The sequence below is a fragment of the Coregonus clupeaformis genome, chromosome 37 (genome assembly GCF_020615455.1).
Source record: "Coregonus clupeaformis isolate EN_2021a chromosome 37, ASM2061545v1, whole genome shotgun sequence".
Classification (NCBI taxonomy): Eukaryota; Metazoa; Chordata; class Actinopteri; order Salmoniformes; family Salmonidae; genus Coregonus; species Coregonus clupeaformis.
The window spans coordinates 29,761,811-29,787,408 of NC_059228.1; the positions used below are offsets into that span (position 1 = coordinate 29,761,811).

Below are 25,598 nucleotides of genomic sequence, written 5' to 3' on the forward strand. Positions count from 1 at the left end.
TGATGTGATTTGGAGAAGAATTATCTGTCTATTACATGTGGACATACCATCGGTCTATAGGGCTGTGGTGATGATGAATATTGTCATGACGATTATAAAGTGCTGTTGAATGATAAACACAGATTGTACGCAAAAGAGCCTAAGATAATCTCCATCATATTTGTAATGTTAAAGTTTGTGAGAAAAAATGTTGTACTCAGCAGTGGTGGAAGAAGTACTCAATTGTCATACTTGTGTAAAAGTAAAGATACCTTAATAGAAAATGACTCAAGTAAAAGTGAATGTCACCCAGTAAAATACTACTTGAGTAAAAGTCTAAGTATCAAAAGTAAATGGAATTGCTAAAATGTACATAAGTATCAAAAGTAAAGTACAAATAATTTCAAATTCCTTATATTAAGCAAACCAGACGGCACGATTTAAATGTTTAATTTACGGATAGCCAGGGGAACACTCCAACACTCAGACATATTTTACAAGCAAAGCATTTGTGTTTAGTGAGTCCGCCAGATCAGAGGCAGTAGAGATGACCAGGGATGTTCTCTTGATAAGTGTGCGAATTGGACCATTTTCCTGTCAAAATGTAACGAGTACTTTTGGGTGTCAGGGAAAATGTATGCAGTAAAAAGTACATTATTTTCTTTAGGAATGTAGTGAAGTAAAAGTAAAAGTTGGTAAAAATATAAATAGTAAAGTAAGGTACAGATACAAAAAAAAACTACTTAAGTAGTACTTTAAAGTATTTTTACTTAAGTACTTTACACCACTGGTACTCAGGGCACCATTGGGAATGAGTCCCTGGTCTCAATTGGGCTACCCTGAATAAATAAAAGTTGAGGAAAAATATAAGAATCGTAATTTAGATTAGCAGTGAGCATCCAGTCATTTCCCCCAAATCTTCCAAATGAGTCCCTCACAGCAGGCTTCTCCCCCAGTGAGACTGACCCATAATACTAAATTATAATTGTAATTATTTTGCACTATGGCCTATTTATTGCCTTACCTCCATAACTTACTACATTTGCACACACTGTATATAGATTTTCTATTGTGTTATTGACTGTGCGTTTTGTTTATTCCATATGTAACTCTGTGTTGTTGTTGTTTTTTACGCACTGCTTTGCTTTATCTTGGCCAGGTCGCAGTTGTAAATGAGAACTTGTTCTCAACTGGTTTACCTGGTTAAATAAAGGTTAAATAAAAAATAAATAAAAATAATCTCATCAGGGCACTTAGCAAACATACGCTCATCTCCAAGGGAACCAAACTAATTATAGTTATCCTTCATTTGCCCAGAACTAGTGTAGCACAATTAGTGTGTAGGTCATGTTGTGTCTCTTTGTTAACAACAGCTGGTGCGCGAGCTCTAATATTAAGGAAATCTCGAGGTTCTGCTCGCTTGAGTTAGAATACCTCATGATAAGCAGTAGACCATACTACTTAACAAGAGAGTTTTCATCTATATTTTTTGTACCTGTCTATTTACCACCACAAACCGATGCGGGCACTAAAACCGCACTGAACGAGCTGTATAGGGCCTCAAGCAAACAAGAAAATGCTCATCCAGAGGCGATGCTCCTAGTGGCCGGTGATTTTAATGCAGGGAAACTGAAATCAATTTTAACTCATTTCTACCAGCATGTGCAACTAGAGACGAAAAAACTCTAGATCACCTTCACTCCACACACAGAAATGCATACAAAGCTCTCCCTCGCCCTCCATTTGGCAAATCTGACCATAACTCTATCCTCCTGATTACTGCTTACAAGCAAAAACTCAAACATGAAGTGCCAGTGACGCGCCCAATACGGAAGTGGTCAGATGAAGTGGATGCTAAGCTACAGGACTGTTTCACTAGCACAGACTGGAAAATGTTCTGGGATTCATCCGATGGCATTGAGAAGTTTACCACATCAGTCACCGGCTTCATTAATTTTTACATTTACATTTTAGTCATTTAGCGGACGCTCTTATCCAGAGCGACTTACAGTTAGTGAGTGCATACATTTTTCATACTGGCCCCCCGTGGGAATCGAACCCACAACCCTGGCATTGCAAGCACCATGCTCTACCAACAGAGCTACATACAGTGAGGGAAAAAAGTATTAGATCCCCTGCTGATCCTGCACGCCTGCCCACTGACAAAGAAATGATCAGTCCACAACTTCAATAAGTGCATTGACGACGTCATCCCCACAGTGACCGTATGTACATATCCCAACCAGAAGCCATGGATTACAGGCAACATCCGCACTGAACTAAAGGCTAGAGCTGCCGCTTTCAAGGAGCGGGACACTAATCTGGAAGCTTATATGAAATCCCGCTACGACCTCTGACGAACCATCAAATAGGCAAAGCGTCAATAGAGGACTAAGATTGAATCCTACTAAATCGGCTCTGACGCTTGTTGGATGTGGCAGGGCTTGGAAACTATCATGGATTACAAAGGGAAACCCAGCCGCAAGCTGCCCAGTGACGTGAACCTACCAGACGAGCTAAATGCCTTCTATGCTCGCTTCAAGGTAAGCAACACTGAACCATGCATGAGAGCACCAGCTGTTCCAGACGACTGTGTGATCACGCTCTCTGTAGCCGATGTGGGTAAGACCTTTAAACAGGTTAACATTCACAAAGCCGCAGGACCAGACGGATTACCAGGACGCGTACTCAGAGCATGCACTGGCCAGCAGGCAAGTGTCTTCACTGACATTTTCAACCTCTCCCTGACCCATTCTGTAATACCTACATGTTTCAAGCAGACCATCAAAGTCCCTGGGGCTGAGCCTTCTGTCATCCAGGACCTCTATACCAGTCGGTGTCAGAGGAAGGCACTAAAAATTGTCTGACTCCAGCCACCCAAGACATAGACTGTTCTCTCTGCTACCGCACGGCAAGCAGTACCGGTGCGCCAAGTCTGGAACCAACAGGACCCTGAACAGCTTCTACCCCCAAGCCATAAGACTTCTAAATAGTTAGTTAAATAGTTAACCAAATAGCTACCCGGACTATCTGCAACTTTTTTGGATTCATCACATACACTGCTGCTACTGTTTATTATCTATCCTGTTACCTAGTCACTTTATTTCTAGTTATATGTACTGTGATGTCACGAGAGGCTACACAGCTTTCAGCGGGATTGCTCAAGTAGTGCAAGGAGACCAGGTTCAACCAAAACAAGGATTTTATTAAAGGTCTTGGGAAACTAACGAAAGTATAACACAATTCTGTTCTCTGGTGGCTCTTTAAGGGTTAACAGTTCAGGGATGTCTCTTCCACATCCAAAATCATAACTCTCCCTCGCTCAAATAACTTTTCCCCAGTCTTACTGTATTCCACGTTGCAGCTAGTGGCCAACCCAGCAAAACGTCCTTCCAAATGTCCCACACGTATTTCCACAGGTGCATATATCCAAAGGTGAGTATTTCCCAAAGGTAAGTATCTCCAAATCCTTATATTCCTCATGGAAGTGGACGTGCAGCACTCTTGTCCTCCAGAGAGCCCCCCCTGGAGACCGTGTCTCTTCCCTTCCCAAACCTTCAGCTCATCAGCTCATTTGTTTCAGCTGCGTAGGAAGATTGGCCATAGAGGGGTGGAGTTCCCGACCATACCAGCAGATGGAGCCATAGCTGTCTGGGTTTGCAGCCACCTCAGGGGGATGTAACGTCCCTCCAGGACACAGCCTCTCGTGACATCACAGTACATATCTACCTCAATTACCTCGTACCCATGCACATCGACTCGGCACTGGTACTCTGTGTATATAGTGAAGTTATCATTTCTCATTGTGTATTTATTATTACTTTTATTATTATGTGTTATTGCTTTTCTATTATTTCTCTATTTTCTTTCTTTCTCGCATTGTTGGGAAGGGCCCGTAAGTAAGCATTTCACTGTTAGTCTACACCTGTTGTTTACGAAACATGTGACAAATAAAATTGTATTTGATTTGACTTGAGGTTCAGAAAGCCATTAATGACTGACAACGAGGGACAGATGAGGACACACTATTTCAGTTTGTGTGATTGACCTTCGACGTGTCTGTTGTCTGTATAAATTTTTGTTCAGGTTGTAATATTGACAGTATACATGAATGCTTTTAAATGCATTCCGCCTTATTCAGACATATTGAGCCATTTGACACAAATAGAGGAAATGCACTGCAGGGAACTGTCTGGTGGTTTCAACAGATGAAAGATAGATGAAACTAAGATGAAAAGGAAACAGATGAAAGATAGAGGCCCACCCACAACCAAATTGGAGAATGTCCCCCTAATAAAGCACAAGATGCCGAAATGTACTCTTTGTTGTAAAAAAATCATCAAATAGCTGCCATAATTCAGTTGCTCATTGGTTTTAATTTTTTTGGTCTTTCCCAGACGCTGGGAGGGCGGTGACCCCGGAGTATCCAATCAGAAGACGCCTACCACCATCCTCCTGACCCCGGACAGGAAGTTCCATAGTTTTGGCTATGCAGCACGTGACTTCTACCATGACCTGGACCCTACCGAGTCCAAGCACTGGCTCTACCTGGAGAAGTTCAAAATGAAACTCCACACCACTGCAGTAAAGACATACATGCACGCACGCACGCACGCACGCACACACACTTCCCTTATTACTCTGTGTCTGCCCTTGTGCAGGACTGGCAGTTTGGCTGCCCTGAGCTGACTTTGCAGCAAGCTCTTGAAGTTCTGTGTTCTGTGCCAAGTAGGAGGTAAAAGAGCCAGTAACTGTTGGCTCAGGCTAGTGATATTGCACAAATCTCACCATAGATGTATAAATGGACATGATTTGGATAAGGCTGTTCGAGTATGTTGGCTCATTCTGCCTTAGTGTTTATCAGTAGATGTTTGTATGGTGTTTCAATTAAAATATTACGATAACATGGAACTTTTGTTTTCTTTGTCATTGCTTCTTTCCCCCAATCAGAATCTCTCCATAGACACAGAACTCCATGCAGCCAATGGGAAGAGAGTAAAAGCTATTGACATTTTTGCATACGCTCTGGCGTTCTTCAAGGAGCAAGCACTAAAGGTAAAGTATTAACAGGTTCTACTGCATGGTATATATTTTATGCAAAACAATACACTGAGTGTACAAAACATTAGGAACACCTTCCTAATATTGAGTTGCACCCCCTTTTGCCCTCAGAACAGCCTCAATTCGTCGGGGCATGGACTCTACAAGGTGTCGAAAGCATTCCACGGGGATGCTGGCCCATGTTGATTCCAATGCTTCCCACAGTTGTGTCAAGTTGGCTGGATGTCCTTTGGGTGGTGGATCATTCTTGATACACACGGGAAACTGTTGAGCGTGAGAAACCCAGCAGTTTTGCAGTTCTTGACACACTCAAGCCGGTGCACCTGGCACCTATTACCATACCCCGTTCAAAGGCACTTCAATATTTTGTCTTGCCCATTCACTCTCTAAATGGCACACATACACAATCCATGTCTCAATTGTCTCAAGGCTTAAAAATCCTTCTTTAACCGGTTTCCTCCCCTTCATCTACACTGATTGAAGTGGATTTGTATGAAAATGTATGCACTCACTAACTGTAAGTCGCTCTGGATAAGTGCGTCTGCTAAATGACTAAAATGTAAATGTAAAAAATTTAACAAGTGACATCAATAAGGGATCATAGCTTTCACCAGGATTCACCTGGTCAGTCTATGTAATGTTTTGTACACTCAGTGTATATTGAATACATGTATCTGTTATGAATTAGAAATAGCTCTTAATACTCAGTGATAGTGCTGATGTTATGGTGGGTCAGGGAAAAGAGATGCCGTGATTAATGTGATCCCGTGCAGGAGTTAAGTGACCAGGCTGGTGCAGAGTTTGACAACACAGACATCAGATGGGTCATCACAGTGCCAGCGATCTGGAAAATGCCAGCCAAGCAATTCATGAGGGAGGCAGCCTACAAGGTGGGTGGGCCCCTGTCAATCAACACACGTCCATGTGCACACGCATGCAATCACACAGAGAGGCACATACGCTCATGCATATACACACACAGACACAAAGTCAAATATTCCATTCAAAGTACTGTCTGTCTGCTGTAGTCGGCTCTCAACATTTCAAACGACAATGTTGTTGCAGATCAAACCCTCTATCCCCCTCAGTGTAAATTATGCTTCCGCATAGTCTCACCACTAGCTCTTAAGAGGAAAGCCATCTGTCGTTTGACAAAGGTACTGCAGGTACTTGGGAGAGAAAGTGATGACGGTGCATGATTAGCTTTACCGCTGCTGTGATGTATTGCAGATAGGAGAGAGGTGGGGGGCTGCTCTGGAGCTGCAGTGGCAGACAGTTGCAGAACACCCTCCTCCCTCTCGCTCTCTCCTTTATGGGGGCAGACAGACTGATAGAGGAGAGGGAGGGGAGCTGGAGGGAGCCACCGGGGAAAGGGATTACTTCATTACAATGAGTTGTACCAAGAGAGAAGGATGAGGATAGGGCAGTGGGACAAGAGATAGCAGGGAGAGGGTGTATACTGAGGATGAGAATAGAAGAAGAGAATAATAATAATATATATATATATATATATATATTAAAAAGAGAATGAAGTGTCTATTGTGAGAATTCTACAATACAGACATGCCAGCTTACAGCATCACAGCATAGTAACACAGGCAGGGTTGTTTCTTTCCCCCAGAGGAGAAGAGTGGTGGGAGGTAGCTGCAGAGCTGTATGATGAGCACATGGTAGTATGGGTGTGGTACTCTGTGTAGACTATAGAGGAATGTCAGGGGAGAGGCCTGGAGGAGTGGGTGTGTGCGGAGGGAGGGGTGGGGGTACAATCCATGAGAGAAGGTCAAATCCCACTGGGCAAAAACTGGTTGAATCAACGTTTCCACGTCATTTCAACAGAAAAATTATACTTGAAGACGTTAAATCAATGTGGAAAACTGATTGGATTTGTAAAAAGTCATCAACGTAAGGGAATTTTGAAAAAGTACGAAAATGTATGCACTCACTGGATAAGAGTGTCTGCTAAATTAATTGTGTATTTTTCCCCACCCAACTTTTAACCTAAATCCAATGACATGGTGACATGTTTTGTTGATTTCACATTGAATTAATGTTAGTTGACTCAAATGTACAAATGTAAATCCAAACGAGATGTTGAAATGCCGTCTGAGCCCAGTGGGATGGGTGTGTCAGTCTGTCTGAGGCTGCAGCCGGCAGAGAGAGACACCACCCTCCCCTCTGCAGTGAACAAAGAGGATGGGCTGGGGAGAGAGAGGGGGGAGGGGGGAGAGAGAAATAGAGGGAGACGGGGAAGGGGAAGGAGAGATGTGAGAGGAGGCGAGACGGAGAGGAGAGAGGCTTTTTAGATGGCTTGATCACTTGATATCTGCAGAGGGGATTGAGGCACAGTAAGAGGGGGAGGATGTTCGGGGGGGCAGTGGCGGTGGGTAAGGCTGCGTATCTGCAGTGACTCAGCATCCTCTGGCTTGATCATTTATTATTGGTACTGGGTGAAGCAGGCACACCCCTCCCTTACCCACTCCCTCTCCTCCACTCCTTCACCACGACATGCAGATCTCACAGAGCGGAGAGATGTGATGCAATGCTCAGATTTTATACGTAGTCTGTTTTATGTGTGTATTGTGGACAGAAACACAAACCAGCCATCACAGCATGTGTTGATCGATATGTCTCCATTGTTCTGTTGATCGATAGGACTCCTTTGTCTCCATTGTTCGAATGCTGTAAAAGCAGTGGTTGCTTGAGAAAATGTAATAGCTTTAGGCAATTCCTTTTATGTTAGGATTGCATGATTTATCCCTTGAATATTTTCATGTTCAAATCTGTGGCTTTCCCAGATCCCCATACTTTCCCCCAAGCTATTTATCATTTAGTAGTGAACTAGATTGTTTTATATTAATTATGGTTGTGTTAAATGTTTCCAGCTGTAGATGGTATTTACACAGTATTGTATTACTGTATAAGTGTATGTAGACAGTATGTTTGCTTTTAGAAAATTAATTATTTGAGTAGTGATGGCCATATTGTCTTACTTCCTATTTTGAGGTATCGTGAATCCTTAGCATACCCTGAATACTTAGCAATGAGGGATGTCCACAGTAACTTACTAGGACAGTTATTCACAATGCAAGTTTTATTGGGGCCCTGTTAAGGAAAAAGCAGATGTCCTTTATTTCCTGTCTGTGCTCTGCCTTCCTCTAGGCTGGTCTGGTTCCCCTTGACAACCCAGAGCAGCTGATCATCGCCCTTGAGCCTGAGGCAGCCTCCATCTACTGCCGCAAGCTCCGCCTCCACCAGATGATTGACATTGGCACCAAGACCACCCAGAACGGTTTCAGCCCCGCTGAGAATGTGGGGGCAGGGATGACCCAGGGTAAATCTGACCCCTGCCACCCCACAGGCCAATCACAATATGAGCATCACATTCCACATCACAATAATGTACCATAATAACATTTTGCATTCCCATGTGACGATTTCATACAGTATGTGCCTCTCAAATTAATATTGGACTATAGATTGGTTATTGGTTGACAAGCATGCTTATCATTCCAAAAGTGTAAAATCTGTGTTTTTGTCTGTTGAGTTTAGTCTGGATAACTTTATTCAGCATGGAGGGGTAGTAGTTGGCCGGGGAGAACCATCTTCCAACTGAAGTCTGGTCACAGGTTATTGCAGTGATATTGTAGGTTTTTTATTGTGGTATTGTAAGTTTATGTAAAATGCTGCTAATAGTCAAACAACCAGTGCCTTCAATTCATCTTAAACATACATTTCCTCTCAACGGATATCATGTATGGGACAATATCCTCAGCTCTAACATCACTTTTATTTTCATATTCAGACACTAACAATGCATGACAAATTTCAAATAATGTCTATTTGCTTTTGCTTCTTTTAACTAAAATGCCCTTGAATACTATGGGAAAATTGGCCTATGTACTGTATATTTCAATTACTTGTTGTATTCAGGATGTAACATGGCAAATATACTGATATCTGATTGTACAGAAGGTCATTCAAACAGTAAATAATGCCACCTTAGAACTGGTCCATATTATCCAATGAAATCCAATCTAATATTTGACAGCATGTGAATCAGCAATAGCAAATGACTGTAAACTCCCTCAAGCCTTTCCTCTGTCTCACTCATCACTCTTTTGTTTCAGGAAATAGTTTTTGTTGTCCGTAGATGATCTAAACCAGAGATTTAGAAGCTTAGTGCCTTCAGTCCTATCTCTCTATGCTATTGACTGGGGATATGACTGAATGCCACTCACAGTAGCATTCACTTGCATGCATGGAAATGATTAATCTCCCCTTTCTTTTAGTTCATCAGCTCATTTACCTTATGCATATTGAAGAGGTCAAACTTCCATAAATGTTTTGTCCCTCAAAGATGGAAATAGGATACTTCACTCTACCTCAAGGCAAAGTTTCCTCCATAATGTTCTCCATCCCTGAGTTCTATCAAAGAAAGGCAGATTGTAATAATGTGACATTTATTTCAATTTTCTCTCTTAGAGATTGTATCAGCATTTATGGAGATTGTTGATCTTTGACAGTGTATTACACCTATGTTGGTTCAATTGACGCATTGTGTCATCAGCATCAATCAAAGACGTCATAGACCTATTGATGTAATAGGTGCTGGGAGCCCATGGAACATGGATTGAATCCAGAGGAATCATGCCCATAGGGGGCACAGGGGCACGTGCCCCTTCAGATTTGTCGTGTTGAAAAATGAAAAATAATTGTAACAATTTTTTTCTTCTCCTTTTTTTATTCTCTGTAATACTACTAGCCACCTAGAAATGTTATGAAGTTGGCTTTAGCTAGCCCGGATAAATTCCCAATCTCTCAACCTCATAACTACTACATTTCAGGCTATCAATCAAGTCTTAGCTGGCAAGGTTGGTAGACTTTAGAAAAGCAAGCAATTACGAAATGTACTGAATAAGACTCACATTCCTTTCAATCATTTACCCAGATTTTAGCAGAGATGCAGAGAAGCATATTTCCTTTAAAAAAATAACCACCAGTCAGGAGGATACAGACAGCTCAAGAGGTATGCTTAGATATGCAGAAAAATAAACATATTTCTGTTATAGAATTAAGCATAATGATTATGGATCTAGATTGCAGTAAAAAGCAGTTTCAAGTGTTTGAAAAATGCAAAATTCTCCAACTTTAGTACGGTGGGCCTCCCTCTGGACCACCCCCAGCCATCCTCATGTACTTTGTGCCCCCTCAGATTTTTGGGGTTCATGACGCCCCTGATTGAATCCATTCTTCCAGGTGTCTGTGACCTTGGTGAGAGGCTGACATTTATCCAAGGTGTCAATTCAAAACTATAGGCTCCAGTCCTTGAATGACAAGTATTTTATGTCAAACATATAATTTATACCATCTGTCAAACATATAATTTATACCATCTGTCAAACATATTATTTCCTGAATGGGATTCACTTGTTATAGTAGTACTGTAGCTTTAGTTTGAATTCAATATGATTCGCCCACACATTCAGTAGAGGGAACCCTGTAGGACAACAGTGCACATGGTATACTGTCTTTAATAAGAACTGAGATGAGAGATGATATACTGTACTGTATAGACTATTATTGTTGATTCTGAATACTCACTGCAACAATATGAAAACAGTATTCAATCTGTAATTGGACACTTGTTGCCTTACCGATCTTGGATGATGGTCATTGCATTGATGGAATGTTCATTGCCTCCGTCATGGTTTACAATGCTCTAACCGCATGCTGTAACAAGGCTGAAGGCTATTGGTGTCTCTTTGGAGCAGATGTGTTCCTATGTTTTTCCTTTATAGACTCTCTAATGGCCTGTTTTAGGCTGTGTCTGGTCAGCTTAGGTCTATGATTATGACCACATACTTTAAGACTAGCAGAGTTTGTATTTTTCCTATATCTCTACATTCCTGTAAAATGCTTAGTTTATTGTCCAAAATGGTGCTCAAAGTGTCCCAAGGCTATATACAGGATTTCAGAACTAGCGAGGACAATGTAGCACCATCCAACGGATATATCTTCTACTAATAATACTTATGGAATATTTAGTTGGTTTGAAATAAACCCTGTGATGAATAGTCAGATTGTGTGTAGGCTTACCGCCTTGCCTCCAGTAGCAATGCAGAGGTCAGAGAGAGGTTTGAAAAAAAGAACAGGGCACAAGTCAATATCCCCAAGTCTAATGCTGGGGTTTCCAACAGGATGTTACAACTCTTTTCCAATTTAGGTATTTTTGTGTTGGAAGAGAAGTGTACTCTCTGTCCAGCTGCTGCTGTTTCCTCCTTACATTAACTTTCCCATAATGGTCGCTCCTCTACTCGAGTAGCTTCCACCATCGCTAACTCACAACATTCTCACAGCGTTCCTGGAAGGTTATTCCTTCATTTTGTTGTCTGTGTTTTGACATGTTGATGGAAGAGGTAATGGTGAGATAGATAGACCCCACTCTCACGCCTTCCTGAGAACTAATAGGAGTAGGAAATTCCTCCTTCCCCTGTTGGAGGAAATGTCCTTCTGACATCTTGATCGCTGTGATCATGCTACTACTACTGTCTCTTCCTGTTTTCAACCAGTGATTTCAAGGTCCATATGTGATTAATCCCATCATTAGCCCATAAGTACTGATCATAAGAGCATTCTCCAGTTTTGAACATTGAGTGTAGAATGTCCTTTACTTGGCCAGTGTTCTCTCATCCCTTTGCAGCTAACACGTTTTTTTCCCTATGTAGGAAGAACATTTCATCAGCGAATATAATGATAAAGCACAGTTTCAATATGAATACATAAACTAAAACACTAGAAACTGTCAACACAGTTTCTCTGAGATGGGTACCTGTGATTAAGCCATATAGACAGTTCTAGAGTTCTATCGCTGACTTCACTCCTAGACATCATATAGCCCTACCATCCTGTCGCTTGACTTACATTGTATGACCCACACAGCTTCACCAAAGCGCTTTCATCCTTCTCACACTCGGCCATTCTCTTTCTGTCAATAACCAGCCAAGGAGCATGTCCGAAGCAAACGGCAGAGCCGCACCTTTTTGGTGGAAAATGTCATAGGGGAGCTTTGGTCGGAGCTGGAAGAAGGTAGAGTCTTTTTCTCTCTTTTACACTTCTGTTTCTCTCTCCCTCCTTCCTCTCTCTACATTATTTGCTCTTGCTGTTTCTTATACTGCTGATCATGCATCGTGCTGGTTATTCACAACCCTAAAAAACAACAACATGCTTATTGAGTGGGAGGATCTACTCTACTTAATATCTTGTTTTTGCTAATAACCTCATGCTTTTACAGTCTAATCGATTACATTTCTCTACTAATCAAATGCTTCCTGTAGGTTTGGCTGGATGTTGACATGTCAGTGATCATATGGTTGTTTACATCAGTGGTTCCCAACCAGGGGTACTATGACCCCTGTGGGTACTTGGCCTATCCACAGGGGTTACTTGAGAAGACTTATGAGACCATAGGCTTACTGGTAAAATGCACATGAGGGGGTACTTCAGGGGTACTCCAGGCAGAGCAAAATTCAGTTGGTGGTACAGTAAGCGATAAAAGTTGGGAACCACTGGTTTACATGATCACATGGTGATTACTGACCACTGTGACAGTGTGGGCATGGTGATAGTATAGGTTATCTACTGTATGAAAGGACTGAAATCCAGTATAGCAATTGGTTTCTCCTCTATCTCCCTCCTCCATGCCCCTGTTGTCCCAGTGTTATAGTAGCTACACTGTACCAGGTCGCCAGTACCCACTTGGGATTTTAGGGCGTGACGGTATCATGACTACTCGTGTTCAACATCCTCTGAGTGTGTCCCAAAAACAGAAGCTGCTTTTAGAGGAAAATGTCAGAAGTCATGCTTCAGAGGCGCTATTGGCTACCGCTATAGTCTTCTGCCCCTTGTCCTCCAATGACGTTTCTCTCCATGTTGCCAGGTGACCGCTATGTGGTGGTTGACTGTGGTGGCGGAACGGTTGACCTCACGGTCCATCAGATACAGCTCCCTGAGGGACATCTCAAGGAGCTCTATAAGGCCTCAGGTACAGAGACTTCTCAATGCTCATATAGCAGCTCTCGCTGTATGCATGTTACACTGAGATGGATCTAAGCAGTGTCCTCAATACAACAACAATCACATTATTCTGGCTGTTATATTACATTGTGGGGTTGATGCTTGGACTCCTAGACTAAAAAACACTTTCATAGCAGAAGTCTAGCAGTAGGCTTAATCAGGGTCCATGCAACCACCTCTATGAGTTCTATGGACTCTTGAGTCATTTGAGCTGTTATTGACCGACACTAATTTTCTCCTCCTCAGGCGGTCCTTATGGCTCCATTGGTATTGACTATGAGTTTGAGAAGCTCCTGTGTAAGATCTTCGGGCCCGACTTCATCGACCAGTTTAAGATTAAGCGGCCGGCTGCCTGGGTGGATCTGATGATCGCGTTTGAGTCCAGGAAACGGGCAGCGGCCCCGGACAGGACCAACCCCCTGAACATCAACCTGCCCTTCTCCTTCATTGACTACTACAAGAAGTTTAGAGGTCACAGTGTGGAACACGCCCTGCGCAAGAGCAAGTGAGTGTGTGTATGATTGGGGAGAAGGGTTAGAGGATTGGTACAGGATACAGCATACACTGAAATTCTAGAGCTCAATCAACTCCCTATTGAGTGATTACACAATTACCCAAACATGTGTCTGAATAAGTATGTCCTAGCTGTCAGATGTAATATACACTGAGTGTACAAAAAATAGGAACACCTGCTCTTTCCATGACATAGACTGACCAGGTGAATCCAGGTAAAAGCTACAATCCCTTATTGATGTCACCTGCTAAATCCACTTCAATCAGTGTAGATGAAGGGGAGGAGACAGGTAAAATGATTTTTAAGCCTTGAGACAATTGAGACATGGATTGTGTATGTGTGCCATTCAGAGGGTGAATGGGCAAGACAAAATATTTAAGTGCCTTTGAACAGGGTATGGTAGTAGGTGCCAGGCGCACCGGTATGAGCGTGTCAAGATCTGCAACACTGCTAGGTTTTTCAGGCTCAACAGTTTCCTGTGTGCATCGTTTTGGAAACTAGGCGTATATAGCGCGTCACTACTTCACAGGAGCGCCATTTGAACATAAACTTTATTTTATTTTTACATGTTCAAATATTACACGTTTCTAATTTTGTCAGAAAGTCATTTTCATTTCAAGTTAAAGTGTACTGTTAGCTGGCTGGCTAGCTAGCTAACGTTATGTGTATGATCTGTGTAGTAATATTATTAGTATCTCAGAGCCATTTGCATTGGTAGTTATAGCCTAATGTTAGCTAGCTAACATTGCACCTGGTTGGTTAGCTACCTGCAGATTCATGTAGGGTAGTAACGTTATGAGTCGGGATTTTGGTTCATTGTTTAGCTAGCTACATGTCTAAAAAAAAGACTCCACAATGCAAGTAACTATTTCAATAGAATGTTTATGATGTCACTGCGACAACTGTCAATAGACGTAGCTGGTAAATTCTCTCTGGCTATCTACGCCGATTTCAGAGCACTCTCTAAGAGTGTGCCAAAGGGCAGAATAACTGACATATTTACGAACGCTCAACACACGTACAAGCATGGCCGGTGTCAGTAAACGTTAGCAAAAAAGCGTTTTGACATTTTTTCCAGCAGCACAGTTGCAGTCACCAACGCTCTGGATAACATAAAAACAGCCTAATCAGCTCTGCTAGGGCGAGTAAAATGGTCAGAGTGAGCTGTTCTCTCATTTGTGTCTGGAAGTAACTAGCAAGCTAGCCAACTATAGCCAGTTAGCTTGGGTGCTTGACTGCTGTTGTTAGTCAGAACGCTCGGATCAACCCTACTCCTCAGAGAAAGAGTACAGATTACATTTACACCCGTAATATAAACCAGCCTTTAGACTTGAAATCTTTTTTTGTTTAGTACATAGCCTCACATGTGAACCTTAAAGAGATGGATGGGGGTAAATCTTAAGAGGGTGTGAACGATGCTGAATGGCTGTCGACAAAGAAGAGCTCTCCAGTAGGTACCAAAACATTCAAGGGCGAACTATTAGGAAGTTATGTTTTGTACACTCAGTGTATGTTTACTTGGTGTATGTATCCATGTGAATACACACAAGCTTCCTCTGCACAGATTTCAATTCCTTTAACCAAACATTTAATGACCAACTTGCGACATATGACCATATATTATCCATTATATACCAGGGAATTTAGAATTCACCACCTTTCCCCCTCCACCACCTTACAGTCAGCTCATTAAGAGACAGCAGGCGTCTCAATACACATGCAAGACCTTACTGTTAACAGTCAGACTAGAGGGTGGTATCAAAGTGAGACAGGGTCTTTATATAAGCAAGCTTTATTTTAATGTTATTCAGTCATTTTTTGTGAATTCAAGTGCACAATACTGCACCAAACATTAATTACATACTACTGTGTGTAGGCAGAAAGAAAGCATTTCAGACTTGTCTTGGCTGAAGTAATTTGAACTGAATGAACCTGAGTGAGAATACTTAGTCAGCTAATTACACCAGTCTAGTGTATTGTACATACACTAGACTATTGTCTAACTTTGATACCACCCTGTGGTCTGGGTGTTAACAGTCATTTCTTGCATGCATACATATTTTCATCCCATATTAAACTCATGGGACCCTTAAAGACATTCAGATTCCCAAAAACCTGAGCCTCCAGCAGTCCTGTGGGTCCTCTGACTCAGTCATAACTGTAAATAATTTAGTCTGTCTCACTCTGCTGAAAAAGCCTTTGTGTAAAATAGTGTGTGGCAAGCACACGCACTCACAAACACCTTGGAGAATACTCAAACGATACCAGATGGATTCTATACACTCCTATAAGATATGTTACAATAAGAGCAGAGTGAGGGGAAGGAGTACATATAGGAAAACACTGGTCTCATGAAAGAAACTCACGTGAGCTACTGCATGGAGACAGACACCACTTATCCATTGTTCTCCTACAGACATAAAGGCAACCCACCAACTCAATTCAGTCTAATGTAGCAACATTTTAATATACAGTGGGGAGAACAAGTATTTGATACACTGCCGATTTTGCAGGTTTTCCTACTTACAAAGCATGTACAGGTCTGTAATTTTTTATCATAGGTACACTTCAACTGTGAGAGATGGAATCTAAAAAAATCAAGAAAATCACATTGTATGATTTTTAAGTAAATCATTTGCATTCATTTTATTGCATGACATAAGTATTTGATCACCTACCAACCAGTAAGAATTCCGGCTCTCACAGACCTGTTAGTTTTTCTTTAAGAAGCCCTCCTGTTCTCCACTCATTACCTGTATTAACTGCACCTGTTTGAACTCGTTACCTGTATAAAAGACACCTGTCTACACACTCAATCAAACAGACTCCAACCTCTCCACAATGGCCAAGACCAGAGAGCTGTGTAAGGACATCAGGGATAAAATTGTAGACCTGCACAAGGCTGGGATGGGCTACAGGACAATAGGCAAGCAGCTTGGTGAGAAGGCAACAACTGTTGGCGCAATTATTAGAAAATGGAAGAAGTTCAAGATGACGGTCAATCACCCTCGGTCTGGGGCTCCATGCAAGATCTCACCTCGTGGGGCATCAATGATCATGAGGAAGGTGAGGGATCAGCCCAGAACTACACGGCAGGACCTGGTAAATGACCTGAAGAGAGCTGGGACCACAATCTCAAAGAAAACCATTAGTAACACACTACGCCGTCATGGATAAAAATCCTGCAGTGCATGCAAGGTCTCCCTGCTCAAGCCAGCGCATGTCCAGGCCCGTCTGAAGTTTGCCAATGACCATCTGGATGATCCAGAGGAGGAATGGGAGAAGGTCATGTGGTCTGATGAGACAAAAATATAGCTTTTTGGTCTAAACTCCACTCGCCGTGTTTGGAGGAAGAAGAAGGATGAGTACAACCCCAAGAACACCATCCCAACCGTAAAGCATGGAGGTGGAAACATCATTCTTTGGGGATGTTTTTCTGAAAAGGGGACAGGACGACTGCACCGTATTGAGGGGAGGATGGATGGGGCCATGTATCGCGAGATCTTGGCCAACAACCTCCTTCCCTCAGTAAGAGCATTGAAGATGGGTCGTGGCTGGGTCTTCCAGCATGACAATGACCCGAAACACACAGCCAGGGCAACTAAGGAGTGGCTCCGCAAGGAGTGGCTCCGTAAGAAGCATCTCAAGGTCCTGGAGTGGCCTAGCCTGTCTCCAGACCTGAACCCAATAGAAAATCTTTGGAGGGAGCTGAAAGTCTGTATTGCCCAGAGACAGCCCCGAAACCTGAAGGATCTGGAGAAGGTCTGTATGGAGGAGTGGGCCAAAATCCCTGCTGCAGTGTGTGCAAACCTGGTCAAGACCTACAGGAAACGTAGGATCTCTGTAATTGCAAACAAAGGTTTCTGTACCAAATATTAAGTTCTGCTTTTCTGATGTATCAAATACATATGTAATGCAATAAAATGCAAATGAATTACTTAAAAATCATACAATGTGATTTTCTGGATTTTTGTTTTAGATTCCGTCTCTCACAGTTGAAGTGTACCTATGATAAAAATTACAGACCTCTACATGCTTTGTAAGTAGGAAAACCTGCAAAATCGGCAGTGTATCAAATACTTGTTCTCCCCACTGTATATATATATTTTTTACATTGGATGAAAGTATAGACTCAGAGCTACAACATGGTATATCATACAGTGCATTTGAGGAACAATGGGAAAGTAATTCTGGATAAGAGCGTCTGCTAAATGACTTAAATGTAAATGTAAATGTAATGCTTTGTATGTTGATAAACTTGTAACCCCACTTTTGAGAAAATGACCCTTTGTCTACACCCATTCATCATCGTTCACACCCTCTTAAGCCTTAGCCCCACCCATCTCTTTAAGGATCACATGTGAGGCCATGTGCTAAACAGAGTAAGTAAGGTAGTGTAGTAAACAACCAAAGATTTCAAGACTAAAAGTGGTGAAAGTAATAGCAAAAAGTAGTAGTAAAAATACACTATCTAGTCCTTGGCCTATATCCTAATCTGACTTTGGTGCAGGTCATGTTGTTCTTCACATTACCATCTCTGGTAAAGACAAGTGTATTTGTCACATGCACAGGATACAGAAGGTGTAGGCAGGTAGCTTAGTGGCGGCAGGTAGCTTAGTGGGTAAGAGCGTTGTGCCAGTAACCGAAAGGTCGCTGGTCCCCCAGCCGACTAGGTGAAAAATCCCTTCGATGTGCCCTTAAGCAAGGCACTTAACCCTAATTGCTCCTGTAAGTCGCTCTGGATAAGAGCGTCTGCTAAATATGTAAAATGTAAAATGTGTAAACAGTACAGTGAAATGGTTACTTGCATAGTAGCAATATCAAAAATAGACTGTCTAAATTGATGCGTCATGTGAAATAAATTATATAACCACCTCCCAGCCGCATCTAGCTAAGTGGATGGGTCACTATAGTCTAGACATGTACACATGTTCATTAAATACAATAGATGGCCGTAATCACCCCTAGATACACCTGGCTAACTTAATAGGTAATGTAATCATCTGGCGGAGTGTAGTCTTTTGTTTAGACACGTAGCTAGCTAGCTAGCTAGCTAGCTAAACAATGAACCATAATCCACACCATACAGTACAAACGGATTGTGATAGCTAGCCACCATGCATGAAATGCTGTGGTATGAATCTGCAGGTAGCTAAAGCTAACCAACTAGCTAGATAACATTAGGCTATAACTAGCAATGCAAATGGCTTTCTGAGATACAAATAATATTACTACACAGCGAGCCAGCAAGCTAACGTTCACTAGCTAGCTAACAGTATGCTTTAACTTCCAATTAAAATGACTTTCTGACAAAATTAGAAACGTATACTATCTGACTCTTACCCATATACATGGATGAACGCTTGTTTGGCCCATTGTGTCAAGTCACTCCGGTTCACACTGACTGTGTACAGAAAGTAGTCCATCACAACCTTTTCCCACTGATCTTTGTCGATAGTGCCTGCTAAATTCAGGGCAGCAATGTTGTTGAGAGCAGTAGCAACACTTTTGCAGTTCTCCATGGCTAACATATTTTTCAAAAAAGCTGCAGTAGCAAGGACACATACGTTCAAATGCCTCTCCTGTGAAGTAGTGACGTGCGACATACGCCTAGCTTCCTGAAACGGGTCACAAATGTATTCCATAGAGAGCTCACTGTGTTAAATCTCCATATAGATAATATACCAAGCACAAGGGGTAAAACGTAGTGGTAGACACAGTAATTTCCTTATATCCATTCAGGGGACTGTAAAAAAAAGGTTTTGTTTCCTAAAGACATCATAGGTCACATACTGTACTGACGGAGAAGGAAGTCTGGTTCAGAGTGCATTGTATCAGTGCTTTTACAGTAGCCTACCAATCTACTGGTAATCAGAGCAGGGTTAATAATGGCATGCTTATCTCTCCTCTCTTGTCTCTGCAGTGTGGACTTTGTGAAGTGGTCCTCCCAGGGCATGCTGAGAATGAACCCTGATGCCATGAATGCCCTCTTCAAGCCCACAATAGACCACATCATTCAGCACCTCAGTGAGTAGCAGCTCTTACTAATACAAAACCTATTTTTTTGACACACTGGGGGACTACATATACTGTACAGTATACCAGTAGTATCTGAGAGATGTAGTCTGTGACTATTATACAGTAGGAAGCTGTCCATGTGTTTGCCTGCAAGGGTTGAAACCTGAAAGTCAAAGCAGGATGAGTAATAGACACAGTGTGGAAATGGGTGTCACTCATCCATTTTAATGAGCTGAGATTTCTGAACTTACATTCAAAATGGCTGAAGTTCCCAATGTTTCCTTGTAACTCGCAAATCTTGGGTTTAGCAATACTGCAGCCTATCTAATGTTAATCTAAGGTGTTGGCCCTGCTGCTGTCTTGAAAAAGAGACATATCTCAACTGATCTAGGTGAATAAAGCATGATTCTGTTTTCAGTTTGGATCATATGCATCTCTATACTGTATGTGAGCGGTCCACCCAGGCTTAATTGAAAGCATTCCCATCCCCATTCCTAGTTCAATGGAGTTGAGATCCCAGAAGAGACATTTGGGGAGTGCACACTGCACCCCTAAGGGTTCCTCTCACTGTACATTGAGCAGTCTACCCAGTACTCCCACCTAAAATAAACCAACGTACTTCAATAATGCATGCAGTGGTTTTGGACAGAGTAAGAAGTTGGTCACATTACTGAATTCCTAGAGTAAACAACTTGTTTGTTGAAGTTGTTGTTTTTAATGGTGTTACTAATGGAATAACACATAGCCATCTGCTAATGCCTGCAGAAAATTGACATTTTAATAATGCTTCACATACTGTAGAGTAGAACTCCTGTTGAATAACAACTCTCTCCCTTTCAGCTGATCTCTTTGATAAGCCGGAGGTGTGTGACATCAAGTTCCTGTTTCTGGTGGGCGGCTTCGCTGAGTCGCCCCTGCTGCAGCAGGCTGTGCAGAACATGCTACATGGCCGCAGCCGCATCATCATCCCCCACGACGTGGGCCTCACCATCCTCAAAGGGGCCGTCCTCTTCGGCCTGGACCCCAGCGTCATCAAGGTGCGCCGCTCGCCCCTCACCTACGGTGTGGGCGTCCTCAACCGCTATGTGGAGGGCAAGCACCCACCTGACAAGATGCTGGTGAAGGACGGCATGCGCTGGTGCACCGACGTCTTCGACACCTTCATCGCCTGCGACCAGTCCGTGGCCCTGGGCGAGACGGTGAAGCGCAGCTACACGCCCGCCAAGCCCAGCCAGCAGGTCATCGTCATCCACATCTACTGCTCGGAGAAGGAGGGCGTGGGCTTCATCAGCGAGCCGGGCGTGAGGAAGTGTGGCACGCTGCGGCTGGATGTGACCGGTACGGAAAGCACTGCAGCACGCCGTGAGATCCAGACGCACATGCAGTTCGGGGACACGGAGATCCGGGCCATGGCGGTGGACGTGGCCACCTCGCGTACCGTCAAGGCTAGCATTGATTTCCTTACTCAGTAAATAGGGTGACAGAACCAGAGGGTCAAAGGGTCATAGGAAGTGAAACCTCCAGCAGCACAGCACACACACAATGAACCAGGGGACAGTGGCTAGAATGCTGTAGCAGTATATTGTTCTTTAGGCCTGTTCAAATTCCCTGTAGCATGATAAGTGCTAGTTTGTTTCTGCTTTAGCTAACTCCTTGGTCAGAAACAAACTAGCACTCAGGTTTCATACCATCTGTGTATGTATTGTGTCTAGTCTTAAATGCAGGCTATATTGATGTGCTCTGCTCTAGAGATCTACACAGATTTGCAGATATTGCTACTGATACATGCAGCCTTGTTTCAGGTTCATTGTGTGTTATCTGTTGTGTGCTGTTTTAGGTCATGGTAGATGGATACTGTAGTACTCCTCTTACAGTTACAACACCATGCTATGACACAATGCTGCACAAAGCTCAGTGTCCTCTTCAACCCTGGCTCATGGGACCGTATTTTCATAACTCCTATGATTATTAATCCCATGTAGCTCAGTTGGTAGAGCATGGCGCTTGCAACGGCGGGGTTGTGGGTTCATTTCCCACGGGGGGCCAGTATGAAAAAAATAAAAACATGTATGCACTCACTAACTGTAAGTCGCTCTGGATAAGAGCGTCTGCTAAAATGACAAAAATTAAAATTAAGACATTTAAAACCGAACCCCTGGTGCTTCCATGAACAGCAGTTATATACATTATCATTCAGATACTTAACCTACTCATCAGAACAGAGTTTTATTAAGTCAAGGTTGGAGAGTACCTGAGATGACGAGGGAAGGCAGTGGTTCTCCAACAAAAACACTCAATTTAATCAGTTTTCAACAGTAAAACGTTACAGCAGGAGTGTCAAACTCATTCCACGGTGCAGAGTGTCTGCAGGTTTTTGGTTTTTCCTTTCAATTAAGACCTAGATAACCAGGTGAGGGGAGTTCCTTACTAATTAGTGACCTTAATTAATCAATCAAGTACAAGGGTGGAGCGAAATCCCGCAGACACTCGGCCCTCTGTGGAATGAGTTTGACACGTGCTTAACAAGATAGCTTTTGAATCTGTATTTATCTCTGCCGTCTCCTGTGGTTAGGCCTAAGTGTCATAAAAAGGAGTTATATTACCTTACGCAAACCAACTTGGTGCATTGGCTTTAAAAATGTTTGGTCAAATTTAATCAGACAGTCTCCTATCCTGTCAACAATATATGTTTAATGGTTCTATGTGTTAGAAATATAGAGAGACTAACAGCCACCTGTTTAGACATCAGGCTTGATTGTCACGACGTTAATTTCTCACAAACAATGTAAAAATCCACCTCACTGGTTAACATGTTGCGCTGATCCACAGCAAAATATAAATCCTTGAATGTGAAAAGTGGCAGAGTTGACAATGCTGCTAGCTGAAGCTGCAAACTGATTTGAATATAACCATTGCAATGTGCTTTGTTGTTGGCTTCATTTGTTATGCTTATGATACGACAGAGGACAAAAAGCCACTGCATTTCCTTTTTGAATATTTCTAATTCAGGAGATTTCTGTACAAGTGCAGGCCCTTAAAAAGGAAAGATTCAATTGAAAATATGTTTATTTCTGTAAATACAGTATTTAAATATTGTACAGATTTTTAGCGTTGTTATTTTAGCAGCTTTAGAACAGTGTGTGCTTTCACACAGACACCTTATTTCATTATTCTCACCAGCCATAGCATGAGTCAAGGCAGAATTTGAATGGCATATTCATCGACAATGAAGTGAAAGGGAGCGTTGCCTGTGTGTTGCTCAGCGATTGAAAAAAGAAACTTGAATACCTTTGCCCTTAAAACATGAGTGGTTATTGTTATGGAACATGGAGTTTCTTTGGGTTGGGCAAATCCTCTTTTTTTTTGTGATTACATGGACAAGAAACAAGCGACAAGACAAACATTTCCCCTCCCAACCCCCTCCCACAGGACTTCCCTAACCCATAGCTAGATTAGTGGTTCACAGCAGCAGTCTACAGAGTCATACGCTGATGAAAGAGCAATTATGTTTCTTTCACTACAGATGTAGGATCATAATTTGATCACACTTTTGTTGATGAGAATTTTTCTGCACAGCAGGAAATGCAAACTTGTAGTGTATTCAAGGTTTAAAAAGGCTTCTAAAGTTTGTAATTTCCACTTTAAAGTTTCAGACTTGATTTGCCCTAACGTAAAATGTATCAACCCCTACAAAAAATGTCCATTAATTATAATCCACATAATAATTCACATTTCCTGTTGCTGCTGGATTATTTGCCTCCTGTAGCAAATTGACTCAAATTAAGATCCTACATATGCAGCCTCATGCGTACGTGCTACAGATATTTCCATGTGGGCAAAACATTTTGTTTGCTTTGTAACTCAATTTGTATTTAGTTTAAAAAAAAAAAAAAAAAAGAATTAAAAAATCTTTGTATTAGTCCCACTTGGCTTATGAAAAACCTGTATTCTGCATTCAAATGATCGATAGAAAATCTTTCTTGGCTCTTTCTAACGACAGTAATTGCCAATTCAACACTATCCTTCAACCAACCTGCAAATAATATAAAGTGACAGTTCCAAATCTCTGCCCTTCTCTCCCAAACAATGGTAATACAAGAGTAATAACACCTTGCAATTACAAGGTATTGTTCCTTACCACAATTGAACACAACCATAAAAAAATGTTGTGCTGTGCTTCCATTTGAAATTTGTTTCAAGGCTGCAGCTACTGGAAGCTGCTGTTGAAAGTATTATCCCCTAAATCAAGTATTGATGGAAGGAAGGAAATGACACAATAAAAACAACTTGATATTTAAAGATTGTGAAAATCTATAACCTTGTTCAATGAAATAAAAATATATAATTAATAGCTTTACACTCTGAAAAAAAGTTTATGGCCCAACATACAATAATCTACACAAATGAATGCCTGACATAAAATGAGATGTCAAAACGATTCACCATATAGACACAATGCATTTCTCTAGTCTTGATTCCAGACAGAGGTAGTGTATTACTCACTAGTAACTGATGGTCACATTGGATTTGAATTGATTCTGTTTCCTACAATAGCTGCAGTTCGTAGATGCACTCAATTTGAGTGGTTGGTTACAAGATATAGCGCAGACGATGCATGATAACCTTACTTGAAGGTTTATGGTCTTCCTGCAATGTTTCTCTCTGAGAACCCTACACTACGGGGTTTAAAACTCCTAAGTTAGATCTTCACTGAAGACTCTGTGAATGTAGGTCGGTCTCCCTTGATTTGTTGATGTGAAAAAGTGCACAAGCTTTGATCTCTGATGCTGCCTTTGGCACTTTCCTGCAATGCACATTTTGCATGAGTAACTCTTTTACGAATGATGAGAAAACAATTTCTAACAACACTTTTTAGGTTTGAGGTAAGGTGGTGATAATGTTATGCCACCATGTGTGGAGAAAAGTGTGGCCTTTTCAACTCCAGATGCAATGACATATTAACCATTAACTGCGAAGGCAACGTTTGTACATGTCCCAATCACTCATCTCACACACTGTTATCAGAGCAGATCTGTTCAATCTTTGGAAAGCCGTGAAGTGCCCAGATCTGCCCTCTCCATTCTAACAACTAATATCATGTTTATCTATCATGTTAATCTACACTTTCCTCATCCCCACCATTATATGGAGGTCAATGTATGACTATTAAGTTGAATGAAATAAAAATAAATAATTTGTTTCTTTAATGTATTGCTACTTTGATAAATACCATGTATTTTGTGCAGCCTCCAGTATTATGTAATGCACAAGATGCTGTATGTAGCTGCGTTATATTCAAAGCTATGTCGGAATTATATGTTTAGCTAAAGTTTGCATTGTATTTAGTTTATAATGGAGCAGAAGATGACAACTGGCACACTAAAGAGAGTACATATGTTGAATTCTATGGTAATTTATGAATCTGGAGTTGAATGGGTGGATAGGCAATTAAGGAGCATAATTGTAGCTAGCTTCTGCATACCAAATTGAAAGTTCTTAACTCTTAATCTAGAACTTAAAATATTACAGTTCACTGCTACTTGATTCTGTGCTTCTTATAGAATAAGTGACTTCACTATTCAGACAAAATTGCCACTCTTACTTAAATGTTTCATAAATCACACGTTTTTTCAGTGTATCTTTGGGTTGACGCACATGTGATTTTTATACTGTTGAGTTACAAGTCCCCTGCTCTTACCATTTTAACTAACATTTGTTGTATTTCAATGCCAAGTATCCACAGCCAAACTGTCATCCAATAAAATGTGTGTATTTCAAAGAATATCTGACTACCTATTGTTATTAGTTGGTGGTTTCATGACAGTCTGAGGGCATGCTGGTTTCATGACATACATGCTACACATCAAAAACACTTCTGACAACCCTTCACACATAAATAACAGGAAGAAAGGCAGAAAACAGACTATATAATACTTTTACATTTTGCCAGTGC

At 41.7% G+C, this 25,598-nt stretch overlaps 1 protein-coding gene across 2 annotated transcripts in view; it reads left to right on the forward strand.

Annotated features, from left to right (window-relative positions):
* LOC121553279 (heat shock 70 kDa protein 12A-like) overlaps nt 1-21,693 on the forward strand; it is a 40,980-nt gene extending 19,287 nt beyond the window's left edge. The window contains exons 4-12 of one of the 2 annotated variants that reach the window (XM_041866304.2): nt 4,377-4,563; nt 4,930-5,034; nt 5,814-5,930; nt 8,200-8,371; nt 12,040-12,126; nt 12,977-13,081; nt 13,360-13,618; nt 19,551-19,654; nt 20,486-21,693. In XM_041866304.2, the coding sequence (XP_041722238.2) occupies nt 4,377-4,563; nt 4,930-5,034; nt 5,814-5,930; nt 8,200-8,371; nt 12,040-12,126; nt 12,977-13,081; nt 13,360-13,618; nt 19,551-19,654; nt 20,486-21,117 (1,768 nt within the window). In that variant the 3' untranslated portion in view covers nt 21,118-21,693. The remainder of the gene's footprint in view (nt 1-4,376; nt 4,564-4,929; nt 5,035-5,813; nt 5,931-8,199; nt 8,372-12,039; nt 12,127-12,976; nt 13,082-13,359; nt 13,619-19,550; nt 19,655-20,485) is intronic. The other variant, XM_045211606.1, reaches the window with a different exon arrangement.
* Nucleotides 21,694-25,598: the final 3,905 nt, after the last annotated feature.